Source organism: Puma concolor, chromosome C1 (assembly GCF_028749965.1).
Source record: "Puma concolor isolate L17-30 chromosome C1, mPumCon1.1.hap2, whole genome shotgun sequence".
Classification (NCBI taxonomy): Eukaryota; Metazoa; Chordata; class Mammalia; order Carnivora; family Felidae; genus Puma; species Puma concolor.
In genome coordinates this window covers 152600154-152624029 of record NC_141674.1, presented here as the reverse complement: position 1 = coordinate 152624029, position 23876 = coordinate 152600154, and the positions used below count along the sequence as shown (strand labels likewise).

Below are 23876 nucleotides of genomic sequence, written 5' to 3'. Positions count from 1 at the left end.
GTGACAGAACTGTTTACCGCCATGACCACCTTTCTGATATGAGAAGTCACTGGAACAATAATACCAATTTAATTACATTTCCTTCCCTAATTTTCTCACGATAGGAAGATCTTTCTCCCTTCCCCTTTCCCCACCTAAGGGCCGCATTCTATATTCATAGGAAATAGTCATTTAACAGAAACAATTTTTCAGGATCTGTAGTGTGCTGGTAAATGTTGAATAAGCAAGTGTCTGGGAGGAAAGAAGGGAAGTCCTGACTTGTAGCATTTGCCAGTCCTCACAGGGCAAATGCTCCCACTAAAGCTGGTGTCAAACCTCCAACATCATGTCCCTGAGTTGAGAAGAGAAAAGAGGGAGCTCACCATGGTGTTAGCATTTCCAGGATGCAGACACGAGGGGCGTAAACAGCATCAACGTCACGGATGATAGTAAATTTCAGGAACACGATAAGGAAGTGATGAGTTTTAAGTATTCATTACCTTGATTTCAATACAATTTATTGAATTATACATTTATATAATTCATTTGCTAATGTTTATGTATGTTTTTATGTATGTATGTATGTATTTCTAGAACTTGAGGGAGAGAGGGTGTGTGCAAGCAGGGAAGGGGCAGAGAGAGAGGGAGAGAGTCTCAACCAGGCTTCAGGCTCAGTGTGGAGCCGAAGATACAGGGCTCAACCTCGAAACCGTGAGATCGTGACCTGAGCCGAAATGAAGAGTCAGTCGCTTAACCAACTGAGCCACCCAGGTGCCCCTATATAATTTAATTTTTACAATGACTGTGTTTGACAGCCTGCTCACAAAATTCCTGAAGATTTAACAAGTGGTTTTTGCGAGCCCGTTTAAGCTGACTCCATCACACCACTGCAGAGTTCACTATTTTTTCTCCATTTTTTAAAAATAATCTCTAACCCCAGGGTGGTGCTCGAACTCACAGCCCTGAGATGAAGAGTCCCATACTCCACTGACTGAGCAAGCCAGGTGCCCCCCAAAGTTTACTATTTTCTACTTCAGAAAAGTAATACAGTTGCATTGCAGAATACTTGGAAAATGTGAAAACATATAAGGAAAAAGTCACCCATACTGCAGCAATGTAGATCTATTACTCTTAACATTTGGGTTATCTATCCTTCTAATCTTTTTACATAAGTGAATGTTTTATACATGGTGGCATTTCTCCTGTGTTCCTAGGTATTCTTCCACAGCCTGGTTTTTAGTGACTTAATAATATTTCCATTTATTGGATGATTTATAATTAATCAATCAATCGTTAAATATTTAGGATGTTTAAAAATCTCTACATTGTGAACAAGTCCCTTAAGATCTATGTTTCAATTTAATTCCTTTTTTTAAATTTAATTCTTAAAAGCATATTACATAACTTGAATTTCTGGATCAAATGATCTCTACAATATTAAAATGCCTGATACTTAATGTCAAATTACCTCCAGAAACTTGTACCAAATTACATGTTCTTTGGGAGTATAAGAGACTGTGTATTGCCCTGATGTCTCTTCTACAAGAAGAGGTAATTCTTCAAACTTTGCCAATTTGGTATCTTGCTACTTGAATTTGAATTTTTTGATTTCCAATGAAAAGCATTTTTATAAGTTTATTCTTTTTGTTGTTGCTAATTGCCTATTTTTCTGTTAGTGTATTAATATTCTTCTTGATGGTTTATATGAACTATGTGAAACATGTAGGATAGCAATCTTGTCATAAGTAGCACGAGTGTGTATTATAGTTTCCCTGCTATTCAAGCTTGTGCCTTGTTTATAGTTTTTTTTTGTGTTTTTTCTTCTCTTCTCTTCTCTTCTCTTCTCTTCTCTTCTCTTGTCTTCTCTTGTCTTCTCTTCTCTTTCTTTTCTTTTCTCTTCTCTTCTTTTCTTTTCTTTCCTTTCCTTTCTTTCTTTCTTTTTTTTTTTTTTTAATGCAATGCTTCTCAGGCTTTCCTGTGTGTCTGAATCACCTAGGGGAGCCGGTCTTACTGAAATGCATTCTGATTTAGTAGGTCCTGTGTGGGGCCTGAGATTCTGTGTTCCTCACATGCTCCCAGGTGACACTGTACTGCTGGTCCTGGACCACACGTTAGGTAGTCAGGCTTAATATATAGAATAGCAAAAACTTGAATTCTAGAGGGTTTTTTTTTTTTTCATTTGAGCAGCTGCACTTTCTTTCAGAAATCATGATCTGATAGGAATGCCAAAATGTACTATCTGAATGTAGGTTTGTCACATTTTAACATACTTCCTTGGTAGGCTACCTGACGTCTCCGTGGGTTACTGGCTACTTTCTAAATCCACACTAGAAAGAATCAAAGACAGGACTGAAGCTGGCAGACGATCCTGCATCTCAAATGCAAGTTTTTCATCAAAGGTTGCCAGCTATGCATCTCATCAGCCTGTAGTTTATGTATCTACAGAGAATTCTGAGTCTCAAAGTGAACAAAATTAAAGGCAAAACTTTAACATTTTTCTATTTTCTTACTAGTTCATATAAAACTTTAAGTTGCATTTTGTGAAAAAAAAAATCTAGAACGTAATAATGGCCTTAGGGGACAGAAAGGGTTTTTTTTGTGTGTGTTTGTTTTGTTTCTTACCCCTCTTGTCTTCCCTCTCACCCTCCCTCCCATTTGATCTCTGTACCTTTTGATTCTTTCATGTAACAAATATTTATTTAACTACTATCACGTGCCAGGCATGCAGTGTTCAGTGTTTAGCACTGCAAATACCGTGGGGGAACGTAAGAGAGGTGGGCTTCTGCTCTCATGGAACGTTCAACTGATGGGCACGTCAGTCAAACTGTAGCCACTATATGGCTGCACAGTAAGTGCTAATAACAGTCATACAGTAAATGCAAGTACAGCCTATTAAAACATGTGCTAGTCTGAGAACCTGTGAAAGTATAGTACGCTAACAGTGATCTGACGACCCCACCCAATCCACAGACTTTAACGACCTTCAGGTCTGTAGGATCCTTATGCCGTATGGATTTCCCTGTGCACATGGGAGCAAGTCAGTCCAATCCATTCTAGCCCTTTTTAGAGAAGTAACGAAGGGTAATTTATTTATTAAAATGTAGTTCCTTAACCTTAGGCCTTAGACACCACTACTCATAGATGCTATGGATCATTCCAAGTGTGTGTTTATTTTCTTATTGCTCTCCAGAACTAAGATGATGGATATAAATAACTTTTAAAGTACCATTAGCCCAAAGCAGCTACTGATGTTTTTTTTTGCTTCAAGTTTTTGTTGCAAAATTTACAGTAGGAAGATTTCGCCTATCCTGTCATCCCTTCGTAGAGTTAACAATCAAAATAAAGGAGGAGTTATCCCATAGTTTCTGATATGCATTTGCATAATTTTGTTTTTTGTATTTTATCGATACTGGTAATGTATAATCTTTATTTTGAATTCTAATATATTGGATTAAGATTTCATATACAGCTCAAATATAGTCAATGCTACCGAAGTAGCATTGAAAGAAACGTATTACTTAAGCTGCACACATTCTATAAATATGATTTTTCATATGCAGAAAGAAAAAATGTGACTTGAATTATCTCTAATTTTAAATTGACTCCTCTAATTTTTATTTCTGAACCAGTTTCTAAAATATTTTTTCAGTGCATAGTCTTGGTGCATACAAATGGTAATTATTTATAGCTTCAATGCAAAGATTCCTTGTATGTTGTTTGTTAGCCCTTTTTACTCCTTGACACACCTGACAGGGTGAGATCTACTACCGCTAGGAACGGTAGCCCACCCTGAAACCGATTTGAATCCCATTTCTCCTTCATCCTTGGGGTGATGTATCAGGATTCCCTAGTAGATGGCTCTGGAGAGTGATTTTGTCCTGACTCCACACTGGGGGCTGGCATTGTTCTTCCTCCCTCCTTCCAACTCTGTGCTTCCCATTCAAAACTGGTTAATAATTGAGATATACCAATTTTTAAAATTTGCCTTCTTCCAAATTAACCCAGTAATTTCAAAAGGATATTTGAATAGTTCTCAGACTATGAGTAGAATTTTAATGCTGGATGTTATAGTCCTGCTTTCAAAAGTCACTGGCCATCTCTCATAACGAGAAAAATATTGGAAAACCCCCAACTCCCAAGAAAACATCAGAGGAACACAAAGCCCACGTTCATTTTCTTCCATTGAAAATATTTTAATTATAGAAAATACAAAGTTAGCTGGATTATTTTAATTCTATAGGATTTCAGTAAAATTGGTTGTACAATTTTTAATAGTCTATTTTTAATAGTCTTTAATAGACTGTTTTTAATAGTCTGCTGTTACTGCTGTCTCAAAACAAGCACGTGGTTCTTCTACACCGACCTTTACATTATACTATTTCAGGAATTAATGATCTATAATAAAATAAAAGTAAAGAAAATGAGATTCAAAACAAAATAAAACGCGTATTTGTAATAAACTTACTTTTATGCAGAATTTCACATAAAATCTCCCAGACTTCTTTTATCATTCTGTCTTGGATCTTGGTTAGGAAAACTAGAAAATGCCAGTACCTCAGGTCGGCCAGCAGAGGGCGCTTTTACATTAAAAAGAGAATGGGATTCACTGTTCCAGTGTGGAAGATGATAATGTAACTGTAGAATGTGCCATGTGTGAATATACAGTGCGCATGACTGTGAATGCATGTGTATATTTTGATTTATATATTCGTTCACGTGAAGATTTTAAAATTCCACCCCAGCTAATGAGCTTACCAACCTGCTTGTTTTCAGACTTTAATACCTTCTTTTTCATATTCCCCCATATGTTCCACTCCTTAGGTTTATCCGGTGACATTATGCTTTGGAATATATTGTGGATATATTTTGCATAGATCATGTTCTGTAGGAGGGGTTTAAAAATTGACCTTTATAAAACAGCCTCCTTCTCCCTGGCCCAATCTGTTATAGCACTTTTTTTGTTGTTGTTTTGTTTTGCCTTTTTATAGACCAAAGTCCAATCTTAGATTTGGTCTATACTAATTTCTGTAAAAATGCCACAAAATTTATCCTTGCACTTGAGGACCAGAATAATGTTTTATGGCACCAGCCTCTAGAAATTTAGAGATTTTTAGAATCTCTAGAAAAAAAAAATACCATATAGCATTTAAGACCTCAGTGGAAAAGATGATCGATAAAGCAACATACAATAAGATTGTGTCAAAATAACCCACACTATTACAGGATTGGTTTGACTTCAGATAACTATCCTTTACTTCTATATTTTGCTAAATTTAGGTACATTAATTATTAGAATTAGAAATACTACTGAGGCAATCTAAAAGGCAAATACTAATTTGAGCTGAGAGAGAGAGACAGAGAGAGAGAGAGAGAGATGCTGTCCCTGCTGATGTTAGTGTTTGCTAAAGGTTAATATGGGTTTCTATTTTATTTGAAACCTACCTGGAGCTATCTAAGTTACTTATATGACTTCTAATCGCTTAATAGTTCCACGAGGGTTGTTGTTCATATCTCAGGAATGAGGCCATAGGTATTTTGACAGAAAGGCTATCCCTGGTGTGCAGCTATGACATACTGGATTTATTTTCCTGACATCCTTTCATGGCTACAAACCAAAAACTTTTTTTTTTTTTTTTTTTTTTTAGCACCGTTTTAACAAAGGCGGCGGGTTTTATTTCAGTTTGATGCTCGGGCCTTACCTTCTCTATTTAGCATGCGGATGAAGACAAGAAGCCACAGAGTGAGTTCGTCAGGTCTTGTTCCCGAGAGAACCGAGTCCTGGGGGTATTGCCTTCACCCTCAAAGAGTTTAGAACCCAGTTCCAGAAAACAAGTTATGGCCCCCCAAAGAGAAACAGTTATCTGTCCAGAGCGAAAGAGAGAATGTGTTCAGGGACGAGGAGGGAAGACTTGGGAAGGAAGGAAGATGCAGAGACAGCCTCCCCGAGGAGGAAGGCGAGACCTCCGTTCATCCAGTTCTGGGTTGGGTCTGTGCACAGAAGCGGCAGGCAGCATTTCAGACCGCATGGGCACTGTGAGCAAGAGAGTAGGTGTAGGAAAGTTCAAAGTATGTTTAGGGTGAGGGGTGTTAATAATGCGGAGGGCTCTGCATGTGTGGGAGCAGGGCTTGTGGGGAAAGTCTCCATACTGCTCAGTTTTGCAGTGAATCTGAAACTGCCCTGACAACAAAAGTCTATACAAAATGAATCTAGCTGTAGTAAACACAATAAAATTCTATAACTATGGATGTAGGAGAATAATTCAGTTAAGAGGGGAGCATTTATGGAGGAGGGTGGGTGAGCTAAGACTTCTTATATCAATGAGTGTTAATGGGTTTCTCCATAGTTTTTATAAATGATTTTTCTAAGGCAAAAAAAAAAATACTCTTACAAGTTTATCATTCATCGTTTGGCCAATTATGAAATATTAGCACAATGCACGCCTGATCGTTTTAGATGATGTTTGTGGGAGAGTCCTTAATCGGAGGAATGAATCCTCTGGGTAGCTGGAACCGGCTCCCACTGGCTTGCACGAGCCAGATGCACACATCTCTCCTCAGCTCCACTCTGTGACATCATGCTGGGAGCTTGAAATCAGCCCTGGCAGGAATATTTACACCATGGAAATTAACAGACGCTTCTATATCGTGGCTTTTCCCCCCAAACACCTGACCATTGAGCATTTATCGGGACAACCTTAAATGTATCTCCCCATACTTTCCTCACATTTGCTTAAGCCTGCTTAACTTGAATACTTCTTCCTAAGGGGTGCTTACCAGCCGAATTAGTTTCCAATTCATCTTCTAGCTTGCCATCCCTAAACCTTGTTACTGCCCAGACTTACTTCCCATGTGGTCATCTAGCTTTTCACTCATAACTTTTTCACTCTGGGACTTTTTGCCTCTGTTACTGACTGGCAGTGAATGAATGGGTCTGGTGGATATGGTTATCCCCACAACCCTGTATTTTAATAACTGTCTTTATAGATTGAGACTCAAGTCCAAAGGCTAAAGGGTCTAGATGATTTAAGCCAACACTATTACTTACACACAATTCAAATGTAATTCTGACGGAAACATTTCGGCAGTATAAATTCTATAAACAGGAGCAAGGAGCTCCGTGGATAGCCATGTGGGCCTGTGGCTCTAGGAGAGTTTTTTCTCTTTGGGGAACTCATTTCCTAGAAGCTTGGATCCAGGAGAGAATATGCAAGGTGGGTGGAGGTGGCTTCTCTCCATTCTGCGGGAACACATGTTCCCTGGCACGGAGAGCAGAATCTGACAGACCAAAATGTGAGCGTGTGTGTGTGTGTGTGTGTGTGTGCGTGCACACACACACACGCACAAATCCATATACATAGAGCTGAAAATAAAAGTCATCTATTTCCTCTCAAAAAAGATTAAGGATAAGTTATTTCAAAAGAAAAGGAGTGTTTGAGTGTTAGGATACTTTGCATTTTAGAAAAAAAAAAAAAAGACAAGAGGTCTTAGCAATGTGTCTGATCCAATTATAGGAGCCCACAGAAAAGCACAGAGTCAAAGGAACCCACAGTGGGAAGAGAGTCCAGAATAACTTTATTGGTGGTCTTGAGGGGTTTGGCTAGTATAGCTCCTCAAAGAAGAGGAAGGGAAAAGAAAGAAAGTGATAAAGGTTCATCTTAGTCCCCAGTGTACACATCACAAAAAGCCTGCTTTTTCCATATGGGCAATACTCAACTGTTGTTCATTTTTAAGTACCAGTAAGAGCTATTGAAACAGACAGGACCCTGAGAGAGAGAGAGAGAGAGAGAGAGAGAGAGAGAGAGACGGAGAAGAAGAAAAGAAAGAAAGAAAAAAAGAAAGAAAGAAAGAAAGAAAGAAAGAAAGAAAGAAAGAAAGGTGGGAGGGAGGAAAGAAGGGAAGAAAGAGAAAAGAAAGAAGTAAAGAAAGAAAGAAAGAAAGAGAGAGAAAGAAAAACTAAATAAGTATTATTAGTAGTATGAAAATAAACACACTTAGGAAGCCCACGCAGTAGTTTTGGGCATGCCCATACATGCACATGTGTTTGAATCTTGAGGGCTACTCTTCGACATTCCAGGGTGCGTGGGTTATGAAACCAGGCAAAGGGGAAGAGCTAAAGAGGTGAAGCTAAAATGCACCACAAGGTCAGAACTACAATAAACATCAAAGTACTGTGACAAGTGAAATTAGATTATTTGCAGACCTTGTAAGCACTACCTCTCAGGGGGAATGGGATCTGCTGGTGCCCTTCTTTCTCAACGAGTACAGGCCCTGGCCCCTTGCACTGCTTCCTGCTCTAACACAAAACCACTTTTTGGCAAAGAGAATGTATGACAGCCAGGGGTAAAAAAAAAGAGAAGTATTCTGTGGGGTGAGAAACACATCTAGATTGAAAATGGGGGTGGGGTGGGGGTGGGGGCATTACCTGTCAGGAATAGAAGTAAGAACCAATCTGTATCTTACCTAATGAAGCTTAGCCCTTAGGTTGAATAAACAATATCCTTACAAATTAATTGTTATAATAGCACTGGCCAGTAGAGGGCATACTTTACATTGAAATAGATCTAAAAAGGCCTTCAACCAAGAGGTTTTTTTATATGAATTTTTTTTTTAACTTCAATATTTTTGGTTCTAAATGGTTTAAAAATATTTTAAAGTATTTAAAGTCTAGAAGATGTTAAATGTGAAATTTCTCAGATTCCAGGTAATATTTCTGCTTTATTAGTAAAATATTCAAGTTGTGATTGCAAAATGAGGCATTTTTTCCATGGCTTACGGACTGGTCTTAGGATCATTGTACTCAGAGCTGTTCTTTTTTTGTGCTGTTTACAAAGTTATTACAGAAAATCCTATCTTTTAATTGGATGAGTATCATTTTCTTTCATTCCAAAAAAGTTTGATATAAATAACTGCTTTTTTCTTTTTTTTTTTTTTAACAGTTAGGAATTACCAACATTTTCTAATCTGTTTTGTAGCCAGCTTTGATATTTTCCCTAGAGGAAATGACAGCTATATAAAAGTTAACTAAACTTATTATATAATGTAACTCCAATATTCAAAAGCCCATTTAAGTAGCAACTTCATGAGAATTTAAGATTTGTTCCTCTTCAAGATTCATTTCCTTTATCTAACATAATCATTCTCAAAATAAATGAGAAAATAGAAACTACTATCTGTTTTAAAATTTTAAGAAAAAAAAAGGTTAAGTCACTTGTTAGCAGTGGCTGAGCTCAGATCTGGAGACCGATCTGTTTGACTCCATAGCACATGTTCTTTTCATGGCAACACCCTGCCTCCAATTGACTACTCTATTTTATCTGATCTATTTTAAAATCATAGACACATGACTTTACTCATCAGGACATAAGTCCAGATTGACGTACTGTGAAAAGTACGAAAGATGAAACAAAATAATCCTATATAAATCAATTACAGGAATTCTTGGCTTATAAACTCAATAGCTTGGTTTAATTTTGGCATCACACAATCACTTGATCTGACCTTATGTGTGTGTGTGTGTGTGTGTGTGTGTGTGTGTGTGATTTTTTTAAACATGATTTCTCTTAAGTGACTGCAGGAAGAGAATCTCTGGGAAAGGCATTTTTAATGTTATGGGAGTTTCAATATATTTTCTTTTATTGTTCAAGTTATTTCCTCTAGTACTTCTCTTTCTATGAAATAAAAAAATATATATCAAATGCATAAAAATTCGCTGCCTAGGAAACAAAATTATTTTTGTGTTGAGAAAGTAGAGATTTTATATATCCTCAAAATGACAAAGAAATAAACCTCTATATATTCACTTTCATTTTCATAATTATCTCCAGCAGAATTATTCCAATTAATTTTGTTTAACAAGGATGGAAGTGTTCCTCTTTTATATATGTGCAGAAAAGAAAATTTCAAAAATAAGTGTGGATGTTTAAATGTAAAGTAAACGGAAGTCTATCGATGAAATCAGAAATGTGAGCAAAATAAAACGATCTCTCTAGCTTTTTTTCCCCTTGAGAAGATAAACTGTTTCAAGATTGCTAGAAAATTCGACGTTACAATGAAAATGTCTATATGCTTTAAAACGACAACAAAAACCAACTTTCATTTCACTTAACACTATTAGATATAGGATTGTTTGCTTGTTTACAAAGCTTCACACAAAGCATCAGCCATTGCGTGCTATCAAATAAAAAGCACTGGAATAGTGACTGGACTCGGATCCAGAAATTGGGGCCTCCTGGCTCGGCCCCATTATGGCTGTGTGGTCAGGATAAATCATTTAACTTCTCTGAGCCTTGGTTTCTCATCTATAAAACTGAGGTGACAATGGATATCTACCACACAGAATGTTGAGGTTTAAAATGTAATTTACATCTGTGAAGGTACTGAGCTCAGTGTTTTCTTAACACACTGCAGATTTGTTTGTTAAGATCAAAATAATCCAGGTAACAAACTTAATTAATAATACCCTATTTGGGGTCACAACTTTCTTTAATATTTATAAATTAATCATGCACGTTGTGTTAAATAGCTTCCCCAAACTTACATATGTTAGAACAGAGCTTGGGGAAAACTTTGACTTTATATATACACAAAATAGTTTTCAGATTGTTGTTGAACTGCTAATGATTAGAGAATCAAATGAAAATCAAGTGCATTACACTTAATGGGAAACAAAGATACAGGGTTAATTTTAGATAACACTTGTTAGTATTTTTTGGTATTTTTGGTGTTATCTTCAGTTCTCAATACCCTATTTAAAACAACAAATGAAAAGCATGTCAAAATTTACTTTTTTGCTTCAGAAATCCTAGTCTGTATTTCTAGATCTAGAATTATCCTTGCAATGACATTTTCCCCATCTCATTTTACACCTTGCCTTTTCCTTATAAATCTTATTCTCTTTTCATCAGTACATCTGCCCCAAACGCTCTTCTGCTTGACAGTTCTATCCCACACTCGCCTCTAAGCTTCTAACAAGGCATACCTCTGGGAATTGCAAAGTGCCATATTTAAAATCTCTCAGTGAGATATACAGGTTTTCCCATGTAGTCATAAGGGATTCCTCAAATCTGAGTTTGAGAGCTAATCTACGACAACTGGTAGGCACAGTATTTTCAAATTAGTATATTTGTGTTGTGCTAATATACTTAAACAATATGCATGTCCGTTGAGAATTTTTCCACAAATTCCTTATCAGCTTTCTTTGAACTTAAAAAAAAAAGATATCTTACATATTTGATTGGCATCAGTTATAATTCCATTATATTTCCCGCTAACTAGGCTTATTGGAAGGGAGATGTCGCAGATGTCGTAGATGCTCAATGGAGTACTAGTCAGCAATAAAAAGGAACAGATTAGTGATATGAACAACAAGGATGCATCTTGAACGTGTTAGGCTAAGTTAAAGAAATCAAACAGAGGCTACGTATTGTGTGAATCCGTTTATATGATTTTCTGGAGAAGGCAAAGCTATAGGGATAGAAATTAAATCAGGGACTGCTAGGGGGCAGCACGAGGAAAATGAAAACAAAGGGGCTTGAGGGGACTTCTGAGGTGATAGAGAAATCTTGATTGTGATGATGGTTGCAAAACCATATACATGTGTCAGTGTCGACAAACTAAACCTACCTAAAAAAAACAACCTAAAAAGAATGATTTTTATATTATCTAAATTGTACCTTAATACACCAACTTAAAAAAAAAAGCTGGTTAAGGAAAAAGAAGATACTTGTAGTTTTGAGGAGTTGTATATGGTCTTTTTCCAGAGAAATTTTATTGATAATATACTATGTGTGTGTTTCAACGGGTTCTGTTACTAGCCCTAAATGGGTGGCACTCACACTAGTTTCAAATAGCTAACGGCTACTTTATGTAATTCGTTTTGTGCATTTGGGAGCTTTAGCATGAAGTGATAATTATGCAACAAGTATAAATATTATGAAATGCTATTAGTTGTAAGAAGAACGGTATTTAATGGAACTCCTGCCCTAATACTAATCAACAACTTGATTTTTATTTCATTTTCCAATTATCAGCACTGAAGTTGCAGTGGTAAGAGTTTATTGTGCCTAATATTACTTACTGGTTATCAAATTCTGGAGGGTGAATTGTACTAGCCCCATTTTAAATGAGGGCAAGTTAGGCTCAGAGCAACCTCAACAGCAAATTTCACAAGTCCTGATTCCAGGGCTGACGTTTGCTGCCATCTTTCATTTACTTTTCCCAGCTTAGCAATAGTTCTGATCCCTGTGGATAAGATGGCACAAATCCTTGGCAATAAACTGTAAAGAGGGAAGTCTTCCCTAGAGGGAAAAAAAGATTTTCCAAAGGAATTGATGCTGAGTACTGAAAACCAAAAATCGGGATTAACAAGTTAAGGGAACGCTCTTGACATTCATCCTCATGGTGACTTTTTGATGGAAGCTTAGTTTAATTGTAGTAAAGGAAAACATTTATTTCCAGCTTCACAGAAGCTTCCATTACAACTGCAGTGCCAGGCTTTAATGATATTCTTTTTGAGCAAATTCTTTGTGAGATTTTGAAGTAATGTTTATCGCTGAACTGTTCTTTTCAGAACCAATCGATAGAACCATGTGGTTTATCAATTCTTTATCCTTTATTAATTCCCTGCCATATTATGTTAAAATAACTCGGTGGTTTCTGTGTAGTACTTTTTGTCTCAATGCCACCATCAAGCCTAGATCTTCTCTTCTTGCACAAAACTTACATGGTGGGGGGACATCAAAAGTCACACGTGTTTACAAATTCGTATTTGCTCTCGAATCGGATGTATGATACTTCAAGTAGGTATATGTGTTTGATTCACTACCCGACAGCTGCTCATCCATAGTAGACTTTTTAAATGTTGCTTGCCAGGAACTCTTACCTTTTATTCATAATTGTCTGGGTGTGCCTTTTCCACTTGCATTGAACTGTATGTACTGTGTGCTGTAGAGGTGTGCAGTTAAAATACGTTTATTCTCAGAAATATTTTTAAAATATTTTAAAATGTTTTCCTTTGCAGAATCAGACACAAGTTTGGCAGAAGGAAGTGTCAGCTGCTTAGATGAAAGTCTTGGACATAACAGCAACATGGGCAGTGATTCAGGCACCATGGGAAGTGATTCAGGTACTGCCTAACTGTTGTGTAAACCTTAAAAAGTGTGAAATAAGACGCCATATAGTGGAAAGCATGGGGGCTGTTCATACCCTCCCTAATGTATTTATGCAATTAAAGCAATTCTTTTCTCCAGTTGAAGTAGTTTTGGAACTTTGCCATTCACTTTCTTCAAAAGTACAACTTATAAAAGTCTTAGAATCAAGCTCTCTAATTTTTGATCCAGTACTTATCTTTTTGGTGTCGATAAGAATATGCATATGCCACCTTCCATAGAATTATGTCATCTATTTTATTTATGCTGTCTGTTTCAGTTAATTTGACTGCATTTAAATGATGTATTCAGTTTGGTACATGTGTTCCAAACCTTATTTTTTTTAATTAAAATACTTTTAAAAAAAATCCATTAATACTGTCAATAAGATGATGGTGACTCTGTAGATTAGCTGCAGATAACAAGAGTCCTTTTAAAATGAAAAACTAAAAATGACACGTATAGTTAAGAGAGTTTCAGTTTCCCTAAATATCTCTTGCATAGGAGTAGAGTTTGCAAAAACACTTTTGTCACTAAATGAGAACTTTATTAGGCGTTTCCCTAACTGCTCCCTCTATTAGCTGGTAGCACACCAGCAATGAACGAGAGCGCCTCTTCTCAATGCCACACTTTAGCAATACTTCCTGTTATCAGATTGCCTAAATGTTGTCAGTCTGGTCAAATTCATATCGCTTCTTTCTGTTGATTGAATGTGCAGTTCCAATGATTACTACTGAACTAAAATGTTAACATTTTCTAAGAATAGGTGATAGATCCTCAGAGATTTGTTATACACCTCTCTATATTCGTCTGGTGTTTGAAGTATCTCACAATTAAATTAACAAATTATAAACAAACAAAAAATGCTTTGCAATGTGGCCAGCTAAGAATCGGTAGGAAATTGGCAAATTCAGAAACACAAATTACTTTTGTATTCATTTGTTTTGTGATTGAGTTGTAGAAAACACTTGGAAAATGTTGTGTATTTCAGATTACCCTGCATTGTCTGAAGAATTATAGAAATTTAGCTAGAATAGTCCTGAAGGGACAAAATCATTTACATGAAAATGGTCATCTGCTCTAAAAGCTTTCCAAGCTTTTAAAGGGTTAATTCATTTTCTGTTCACTGCAGGCAGTGTTTATTAAGTTATTGCCCTATGCTTAGTTCTGTGGATTGTATTTGAATTTTCTATACTTGCTATGCAAACAACTGTTAGATTTAATAATTAACATTTCTATTAAATGTTATTGCTGTTAGAACTCAAACTGTGCTCTAGCTAATATTTAACATCTTTATGGTTGTTTTAAGCTTCTGGACCTCATCCTAATTTTTGTTTGTCTAAGTAAGGGCTTTTCAACAATATTCATTCATTCAATAAATATTTAATGGGCATCCCCTATGTGTTGGCCATTTTGTCTATTTAGAGCTGTTAGCAAATGTAACTATTTACTGATTTTCAGTCCTCAATGTGGCATGAAAGACGTGATAAATCTGAACGCAACCTACTTTTAAAAAGCAAATACATTTTCAAAGGCAAATACATTTGAAGACAAACTCATTTTCAAAGGGCACCCATTGAAGTTCTAGATGGGGTCAGTGCTTAGAAATGAAGAATTACTTCGCATAGTGGGTGGTAAAATTCTGAATTTATAAAATTATGAGATTTCTTTCCCTCAGGTGTATCGTGTAGAGTGAATTAGAAATCAGTTCAAAAAAGGTTTAGATAAATTGCAAATTGGTAAACATGCATTTAATTTCTAAAAAGCATCACAGTGTTTGCGATTATATCTTAACCTTTCAGGCTGACAGCAAAGGGACTCTATTTCATATGTCCTTTGTCCACCTTCAACAGTTACATAATGGGACATAAGGCTCATGGATGTGACCCAAGACCATAACATTGTGTTCCTTTGTGGAAGTATTTCATCATAGGAAAACACGATTAATAAGGCTCCTAAAGTTTAAGTATTCTAATTATGCTAGGGAAGGCTTTTTTGTTTTTCTGTTTCTCATTTTTAGAGAGATACACTGCATCTCACAAAGTGGCAATGTTTTTGGCAATACGCATTGGCCTGATATGTAGAAAGTATTTCCTTACTATTTCGAGGTAATACCTATTAATATTTGTCCAGCTGGAATGGCGTATTTTTCCGTGGTTACATACTATAGGTAAAGGAATACTTTGTCGATTTCAAACACATGCAGTGACAGACCTTTTCTCTCCAAGAATAACTCAGCTGTCAAAATCAATGTGAGAATGAAATGTGCCACATGGTGTAGTTCCAATAAAATGTTATTATTTAAGTCCTATTTGATTTTATTTTTTGACCATTTATATGGCATAGTATAATTTCAAGGTCTTCAATCAATATTTGTTGTAGAGGAAGGGCACAGTGTTATTCAAAGCTTGTGCATATTTTAAATACCACATTCATTATTGCATTTAATTGATTTTGCTTTTCAAAGCAAGCCAAAAAGAAACAAAAAAACAAACAAACAAAAACCCAAACATTTCTTTTATAAAGGAAATTGGCTCCTGGCTCCTTGACACCCGCCCAGTTCTCTCCTTCTGGTGACAGAGAAGAGAAAATTCTCTTTTCATTGCTTATGTGGATAAATTCTTCCATCCCTATGTCAGAGGATGTGATAAGGCAAGAATCAGGCTGAATATTTAGCACTCACCAGCTCTTCTTTGGATGCTGTTCTCACAATGAATCCAACTCTGATTTTTTCCATATTCACTCTGTGTTTCTCTTTTAAACTTGGGGCTACCCATCAAGTTTCCTAGAGTTGACTCAAAAGTATGGAAGCTAATAGAGCTATCTGTCTAATAGCCAGACATTGTTAGTGGCCGCAGCATATAGTGCTTTAGACCCTGAAGTCCTTGAAGACAAGGACTCCATTCCTGGGGCTGCATGGCACATAAGAGCCACCTAGTGAATAATTACTGCACAATGAATTAGTGGTGCATGATGAGGTAAGTAGCAGGGAAACATCACAACTTTGGCTCTAGAATCAAATCTTGAACATGATAGTCCTTTTAGCTTCCTAACTCATCTTACATTTTTCAGTATAATAAATAGCTAGTACGCATAAGCGGTATTGATGTTGTGCTCATTTGATAAGTTTTAGATTACTTGGGAAAAAGACAGAAAATTGCTCTAATTTCTCTTTTTAATTTGTATCACCCAAGGATATAGTAGGAAGTGTGAAAAATAAAAAGGGGAAATGATTAAAGAAGTACATTTAACTACTACGAGGGAACCAGAATTTTATTATTTTTAAAAATCCATGCAAAAATATACCTGGAGTGAAATTAAACAAAGGGAATCTGTTAATATCTTTTAATGAATTTCCTAAATTAAATATCAATTTAGCAAAAGTAAATAACTGGATCTTGGTGTTAAATGCAATTTAAAATACATCTTCCTTTGCAAATATTCTTGCTCTTTTGGAAGTTAGGTAATCAATGCTGGTAATGTAGGTAGAATGGTAGGATTTTGATAATCTATAAAAGCCACTTAGAGAAGTAATGATATTCTTAAATAAATCTGAACCTTACATAAATGTACTAGAAGATGAATCATTATGATTGCTGTAGAGTTCAAAACAAGCATGGAGAGCAAACTTGTAAATGCATATTTTTAAATGCTGGTGATCTTAAATGAGTTTCTCCTGAAAATCATATTAAATGAATCGGCAGATGATCCAATGATAACTTAAATGTATTGCATCTTTGTTTACTCATCCATACAGAAGACAAATTTCCTGCCAGGTTAGTAGATGACTCTTACTAAGTGGTATTTGGTGTGAATTTTCCTACCTATGCAGATAGGACTATCACAACAAGTTAAAACCCATTTAAATAGAATCATCCAGTTGCTGAAATGGAACCATCAGCAATTTTTGTGAAGTTAATGGGATTATGTTGGTTTAGTTTTTTTGCAATCATTGATAAGAGAAAGAACACTTCATGTGTAATGAAGTACTAAGTGCTGTCATTTCATTTTTTCCTTATGACTATATAAAGCATAAGACAGGCTTTTAAATTGATATAATATTTATTTTACTGCATTCCACATGATAGGCTATACATTTTTAGATCTTTTTCCCCTGGCTAATATAGATAAATCTGGTCACTTTTAAACGAAACATGTTTAAACCAAGATATGTTATAATGATTTTATTCTAATGTTCAAAGAATTAATGTATATTAGTTCAGAAATTTTAAATTTTAAATTTTAAATTCAGAAATCTATATTAACTGGACATATTTTTTTATGTATTGCCTTGTGAGTTTCAGGAAAATACAAACATGTGGAGAATACATATAAGGAAGTGATAAAGACCAAAATTCAAAACTAAATTTATCACAATTCAGTTCAAACAAACAAAATTATTTTTCATCTTTTAAAGACAACCTATCAACTAAAGGCTTGCATGGGAAGTTTTACCCCTTCACCCTTGTTTAATCTAGCTACCTCACATGGCAAAAATAGGATTTTTTTTTTTTTTTTTGCCATTTTAGAGTTTGGGAATAGATAGATGATAGATAGACAGACAGGCAGACAGACAAACAAGCTCTGGGATATTTGGTTGTCAGATAAAGTTTTTCAAATGAAGGAAAGTAGTATTAGCCATAATATCTTCTTTGCAATTAAAGGTAAGGGCTGGGGAGTGGCAGATACAGAACAAAGAGAACTAACGACTCCTGCTTTCCCAATTCCTTTTGATTCATAGGTATAAAGTCTAAAAAGAAACAAGTAGGGCATAAGGGCTCAACAAAGAATTGGAAAGTCTGACGCATTAAGAACTGTTACTGCCAATCCTGTGCTACAGCCCTTTCTGCAATTTCCCCTGGCTCTGCTCACTCTCTGAAAAGACTCTCCCCTGTTCCCTCCCCTCCCTGCCCACCATCCTGTTCATTCCCTCCCCAGGAACCTACACCCCCAGGCCACTTCCATGGTGGAGTGCCTGGTTGTATCCTGCAAATGCCAAGAGAGCTGACACCCATTTGGTATGGAAAAATAGAAAAATGGATTGCGCTGGACCACACATGAAAGGGAATTTAAACCACAAGAAGCCTATGTTCGGTTTTAGACTTCCTAGCGTTAGTTGTTTTATTGCCCATTCCCTTACTTTTCTACCTTTTAATTTCCTTCAGAGGAAGAAAATGTGGCAGAAAGAGCATCCCCTGAGCCAGAACTGCATCTCAGGCCCTACCAAATGGAAGTTGCCCAACCAGCCTTGGAGGGGAAAAATATCATTATATGCCTCCCTACAGGGAGTGGGAAAACCAGAGTGGCCGTTTACATTGCCAAGGATCACTTGGACAAGAAGAAAAAAGCATCTGAACCTGGAAAGGTTATAGTCCTTGTCAATAAGGTATTCAAATCGCACATAATACAACTGTGTTTATTTTCACTTTATTATTCTGACGCATTTGTAAAATGATACTATAACAATGGATCGCGCGGATTTAGTGTAATTAAGAGTAATCTTTTATTTTACTTTATATCTTTGCTTTTACAGTTAAATGATATCTAAGTTATTAGCTTTTAAAATGATTTTGCTTCATAAGACCAGAGCAAAGATCAAATAGCTGTTATTTAGGTATTAAGAATACATTTACCCAGATATTCTTTAAGGTTAACTGGCACTAATTTAAGTTATCACTGTAGGTGGACATGAATGACCTCAAAATATTACTGGAATCTAGGATCAAATATTGTTTTTTGAAGTCTCCTTAACTGTTGGCCCTTAGTTAAAGGTGGTAAATCCTCCTTATCCAGAATATGTATAATTTATGTGAAGATAAAGAGAAAATTAAGTGAATATCTGGCTGATCTAAATCAAGTTAAAAAGGAAAATAGATGACTAACTTTCAATAATTATACAAAGATGCTACTTGAAATGTAACTGAGGTTTCCCTCTAGTAATTTATGTCCTGGGATATTTAAAGAGCAATCTTCATAAACAGGTATAATTCCCCTTTATGATAAAACAAAATCTAGTTTTTTGAGCTTTATTCAGATAAATGAGTTTATTAATTTATTAATTTGCATATTGAGTGGATTAATTTTTACTTTTATGGAGTAAAATTGAGTATACATTTCCATGGCCAAAATAGTCTTTTCTCTATTACTTACAATAACTCAGTTTTCATCATGACCCTTACCAAAAATATAGCAACAGACTATACAGCTTTCCTGTGTTTTTGGATTTCTGTTACGCTTAAAGTTTTAGTTGCAACCTGCTTTTCAGTACTGAAGTAACATACTCAGAATCTATGATCTGAGTAATTTCTATCATGTGGTTCCAAATGCATTCTATATACATCTACTAAGTCAAAAGATCTTTATGCTTAAATGACTATTATTAGAATACTTTTATTTCTTTTGTGACAATAGTGATGCACCAGAATTTACTTGCCCATAGCTTTTCACGTAGTGTCTTTATTAAGGACATTATCTTTTGGAATAAAAGGAATCTAGCTTTGACTACTACTTCTTCCTACCAGTAGTTCAACCTTGGACGAATTCCTAACTTCTCTCACTTTAGTTTCCTCATCTGTAAAGCGAACAAAATAATAGTACCCTATACAGCTGCTCTGAAATTTAAATTAGATATCTGTCTAAAGCCTAGGAATGATTCAGTGAATATTAGTTTTTCTTCCCCTCCCTCTTCCTCACCTCCAAAACTTGGTAAATGGAACTTCTTAACTAGTTGAACAGGGTCTTAATGCCAGGTTTGGAGAAAAAAAACAGAGTTAACTGGATTTGAAGATACTTCAGCTGGAGTTCTTGATACCATTTGAATATTCTACAGTTTAATTTCCTCAACCTCAGCCTCACCATCACCCTCCCTACAGGCTCTCCTTCCCTCTCTATCTATCTCTTTGTTAGTTACACCACCTCCTCCAAAGCATGAAGCCTCAACACCTAGGGTATATTTTTGATTCCCTTTTCTTATCAGGCCACAGGGTCATAAACTATTAGAGCTGAACGAGAACTTCAAGATCTAGTGCTTATCCATTGCAGGGTGGTTCTCTCACCTCTGCTGAGTAAGCTGGAATATCCAGAAAGTCCCCATTTTAATAAGATAGCTTGATCCATTCTTTGAATAACTGACTCAGAAGGAAAGCCCTAGCAAAATCTGTTTCTCTAGAATCCACACTCATTGGTTGGAGTTCTTTCCTCTGTGATTACACGCAGTAAGTATTAATTCTCCTGCCTTGTGACTGCCCTTCACATAGAGAAGGCAGAAATGTGGTTCCTGTGTCATTTTTCTTTTGATTCCCTGGGATAAATATTCCTAGTCCCTTTAACTCTTTTTCATATAACATGGTTTCCAGATTTTTCATCATCCTGAGTGCCCATCCTTTTTGAGACCTCTTAAAATACAGTGTCCAGAGTTGAGCAAAATACTACAGATACGGTCTTATCAGTGTAGACAGTAAGCCCATGTGACACGAAGCCATGAGCAGGTTTGCCTTTATCACCGGTGCCGGCACCCACAGACTCATCTGGAGTTTGCCATAAACTAAAAGCCTCAGTTTCTTTTTACCCAAAAATCTGTTAGACTAGAAGCCTTTTAAGTTATTTTTGTGCAGTTAATTTTTTGAGCCTAAGTGTAAATACTTAACATTCGTTTCTTCATCTTCTGCATGTTGACTGATCATTGCAGGTCTCAGGGTTTTGTATGCACCTAATGTATCTCCTTCTTATAATGACTAATGACTCCCTCTCAGTGCTGTATGCTCATCACAAACCATTCATCTTATGCAACTAGGTGATTCTTATGAATCCACATTTACAGCCATGTTTGAATGTTAAATTATCCTCATTAATTATTCATATTCACTGCCCTGTTGTGTAGACATTTAAGGACATAAGTCTAATTCATCATCTGCTTCTCTATTGTTTTTCCCTAAGAATTACCAGAAATCCCTCCACTGGTTCTTCCATATATGTCATAATTGTTTACTTTATTACCCTGTTTCTTTCCATTTTAAAGGCACATGAGCTTCAGTTCTTTTTGATCGAGTCAGGAAATCGCTAGTTCCGTATGTCAAATAAGCTTAGTTCTGTATTTGACCAAATAGATGGTATTATCACCCTTGATCTGGAAAAGAGAAATCCTGTCCCCTCTAACACCGTTTACTTTCATCTCCCTGCCTCCATGCTTTCCAAAGTTATCGCCTTCAAATGCAGGGAGAAATGAAAACACCACCTGTGTTCCCAGACTTTCTATTTCCTATCTAGGGCTTCAACATCACGAGAGATAAATCCCAGGTTCCTTCAGATGCTATAATACAGCCCCATATGATTCAGCAGAAGTGGGTAGCAGTTGGGTTTGATTAGTCTTGGCAGGCACTCTGTCACATCTCAGGAAAAGGCTCCAAGAGGACCACACACCTCCCAATTAGCCATGTCAGACTTGCATCTGGCTTTCTCTGTGTCCTTCAGTAGGAAGTCAATGCCACCCAGAGTGAGTATCAGGACTTCCAACACCTGCTACCTCCTGTGAAAACTTATTTTTGTTCTGTAGACCAGAAGATGCTTCTTCTTTGAAAGTTCTTGACTCATCCTTTACGGGCAGAACCCCAGGTCGCTTTGTCACCCCATGGTACAGAGATTCTTAAATCACTCAGCAGCATGAGGGTGTTTAAAGACAAATCAAAGGCGGATCCTGTCCTCAGGAATCTACAATCTAAGAAATTAGAGATGTGTATTAACAATATAATAATTAATATTGTATTGCACTTGGTGATACAATATTAATTATTTTTATCATACCTCATTAAATCCACACAGGTACTCTGTGAGGTAGCCATAATTATCCTCATTTTACCCATCAGAAAACTGAGGCTCTGAGGCTTTAATTAGTCCATCAGGGATCATCCTGCCAATAAGTAGCAGAGCTGAAACTTGAATCCTTACCTTCTGAAGCCAACTGGCCTTCTTTTTTCACTGTACAGCTAGAATAAAAGGATTAGCAAAATATCAGGAAATTTTTATGAGTTATGAGTACCCAGAAAATGACAGCCTCTATTTCATTTAATTTTCACAACAACTCTACCGTAGGGCTAACATTATCCTCATTTTACTGATGTGGAAATTGAGATGATTCAGATGATTCAGTAACTTGTCCCAGGTCACATAATAAGCAGATCAGAGCTGACTTTCTTTCCTCTGGATCTTACTATCTCCTTCCATTAAGCTTAATTTCCATTCTCTTCTTCAGAATCTCTCTTACTTCCTCAGATCATTTCCCCTGTCTCATATAAGTAGAATGAAAAGGGTAGTTCTAGAAAAATGTATCAGAAATGTGTTTGTGTAAGTGAGAGAAGAGCTGCGGTTCTCAAATTTTAAAGCCTTACTGTCACATGAGAGGCTTCATATAAGCGCAGGTTTCAATGTTTTGTCCCCAGAGATGGTGCCTAGATTCAGTAGTTCTTTGGTGGGGCCCAGGAGTCTTCATTTTCCAAATCTCTCAAGTGATTTTGTGGCAGGTAGACCAGAGACTTTTACCTTGACAAAAACAAAAACAAATACTAACGGAAAGTTTCTCTTCTTAGTCTTTTCACCTTGTGTTATTTTCTTCCACTAACCAAACTTGGTTTTTGATTTTAGGTCCACACTGTTTCCCTAAAATTCATAGATTCCATTTTAACCCCTTCCCCCTCCACATTGACTCTTGGACAAGTTCATCATTTCTACTAAATAATGATACAAGACAGTGTCATTACACTGTTCTCAGCCAGGGGTATCAGCCAGCCCTCATTTTACACATAAGTAGGACTCACCTCAAGTAAAAAAAGATGAATAACACATGTTCTGCAGACCAATAGAAAGATAACCATTGATCACATTATCTGGTAATCACATTATGAGGAATATAACGCTTATTCTTTGATGCTTGCCCTTGAAACTCTTCCTGCCAATTCCCTATTTGCCACACTGTACATCCCTAGGCTTCCATGGTATAAATTCTCCTAGCATATAACTTTCAAGATGGCCTGGTTATTCCTTTCCCTTGATCTAGGAGGTATTCTGAATGATGGGCAGTGCATAACATTCAGGTATCAACTCAGCCACCTTCAGCAGATGCTATGACATATGGAGAGCCAGCTGAAAGGATTCTTTTTTTTTTTTAACTACCATGCAATAAATCTTTTATTAAAACTTTCACCAGGTTCGGCTGTTACTGAAACTGGTAATTTCTAAACTTAAATTGGGGCAGATGGCTATAATGCAGAGTGATGCCATCATTGGGCAGTATGAATGCAAGACTGAAGAATTAATAGCCACCCCTTAAACAGAGGACCAGATACAGGGTTGACACTTTCTGTATGTTGTAGTCAGAAAGAATGTGGCCATCTTCCAGCTCCTTGCCTGCAAGGATGAATCTTTGCTGGCCGGGGGGTTGGGGGGCGGGGGTCCGGGTGCCTTCTTTGTCCTGGATGTTGGCATTCATGTTCCCTATGGTATCTATCACTGGGTTCCATATTCTGATCTCCAGATGGTCTTTCAGGTCAGGGTCTTCAAAAGAGTGACATGTTGACCAGCTAGTGAATGCAACGATACTGTGAATTGCCAATTACACTGAGTAACCTCAATGCCAGCATACTCCCACTCAACAATGTCAGTCAAGTCTGAAAGATTTCCACTTATTTTGCCAAGCCTGTTTGCTTGTTTGTTCTTTCTCAGCCACCAAAGCCATTTTAGTGGTCTGCCCCTTCACCACAC

The 23876-nt window shown here is 36.6% G+C and overlaps 1 protein-coding gene across 3 annotated transcripts in view; it reads left to right on the top strand.

Annotated features, from left to right (window-relative positions):
• IFIH1 (interferon induced with helicase C domain 1) overlaps window positions 1–23876 on the top strand; it is a 57494-nt gene that overhangs the window by 15085 nt on the left and 18533 nt on the right. For all 3 annotated transcript variants that reach the window (XM_086718761.1, XM_086718762.1, XM_025912737.2), the window contains exons 4-5: window positions 12998–13102; window positions 18290–18510. In XM_086718761.1, coding sequence (XP_086574887.1) covers window positions 12998–13102; window positions 18290–18510 — 326 coding nt within the window. The remainder of the gene's footprint in view (window positions 1–12997; window positions 13103–18289; window positions 18511–23876) is intronic.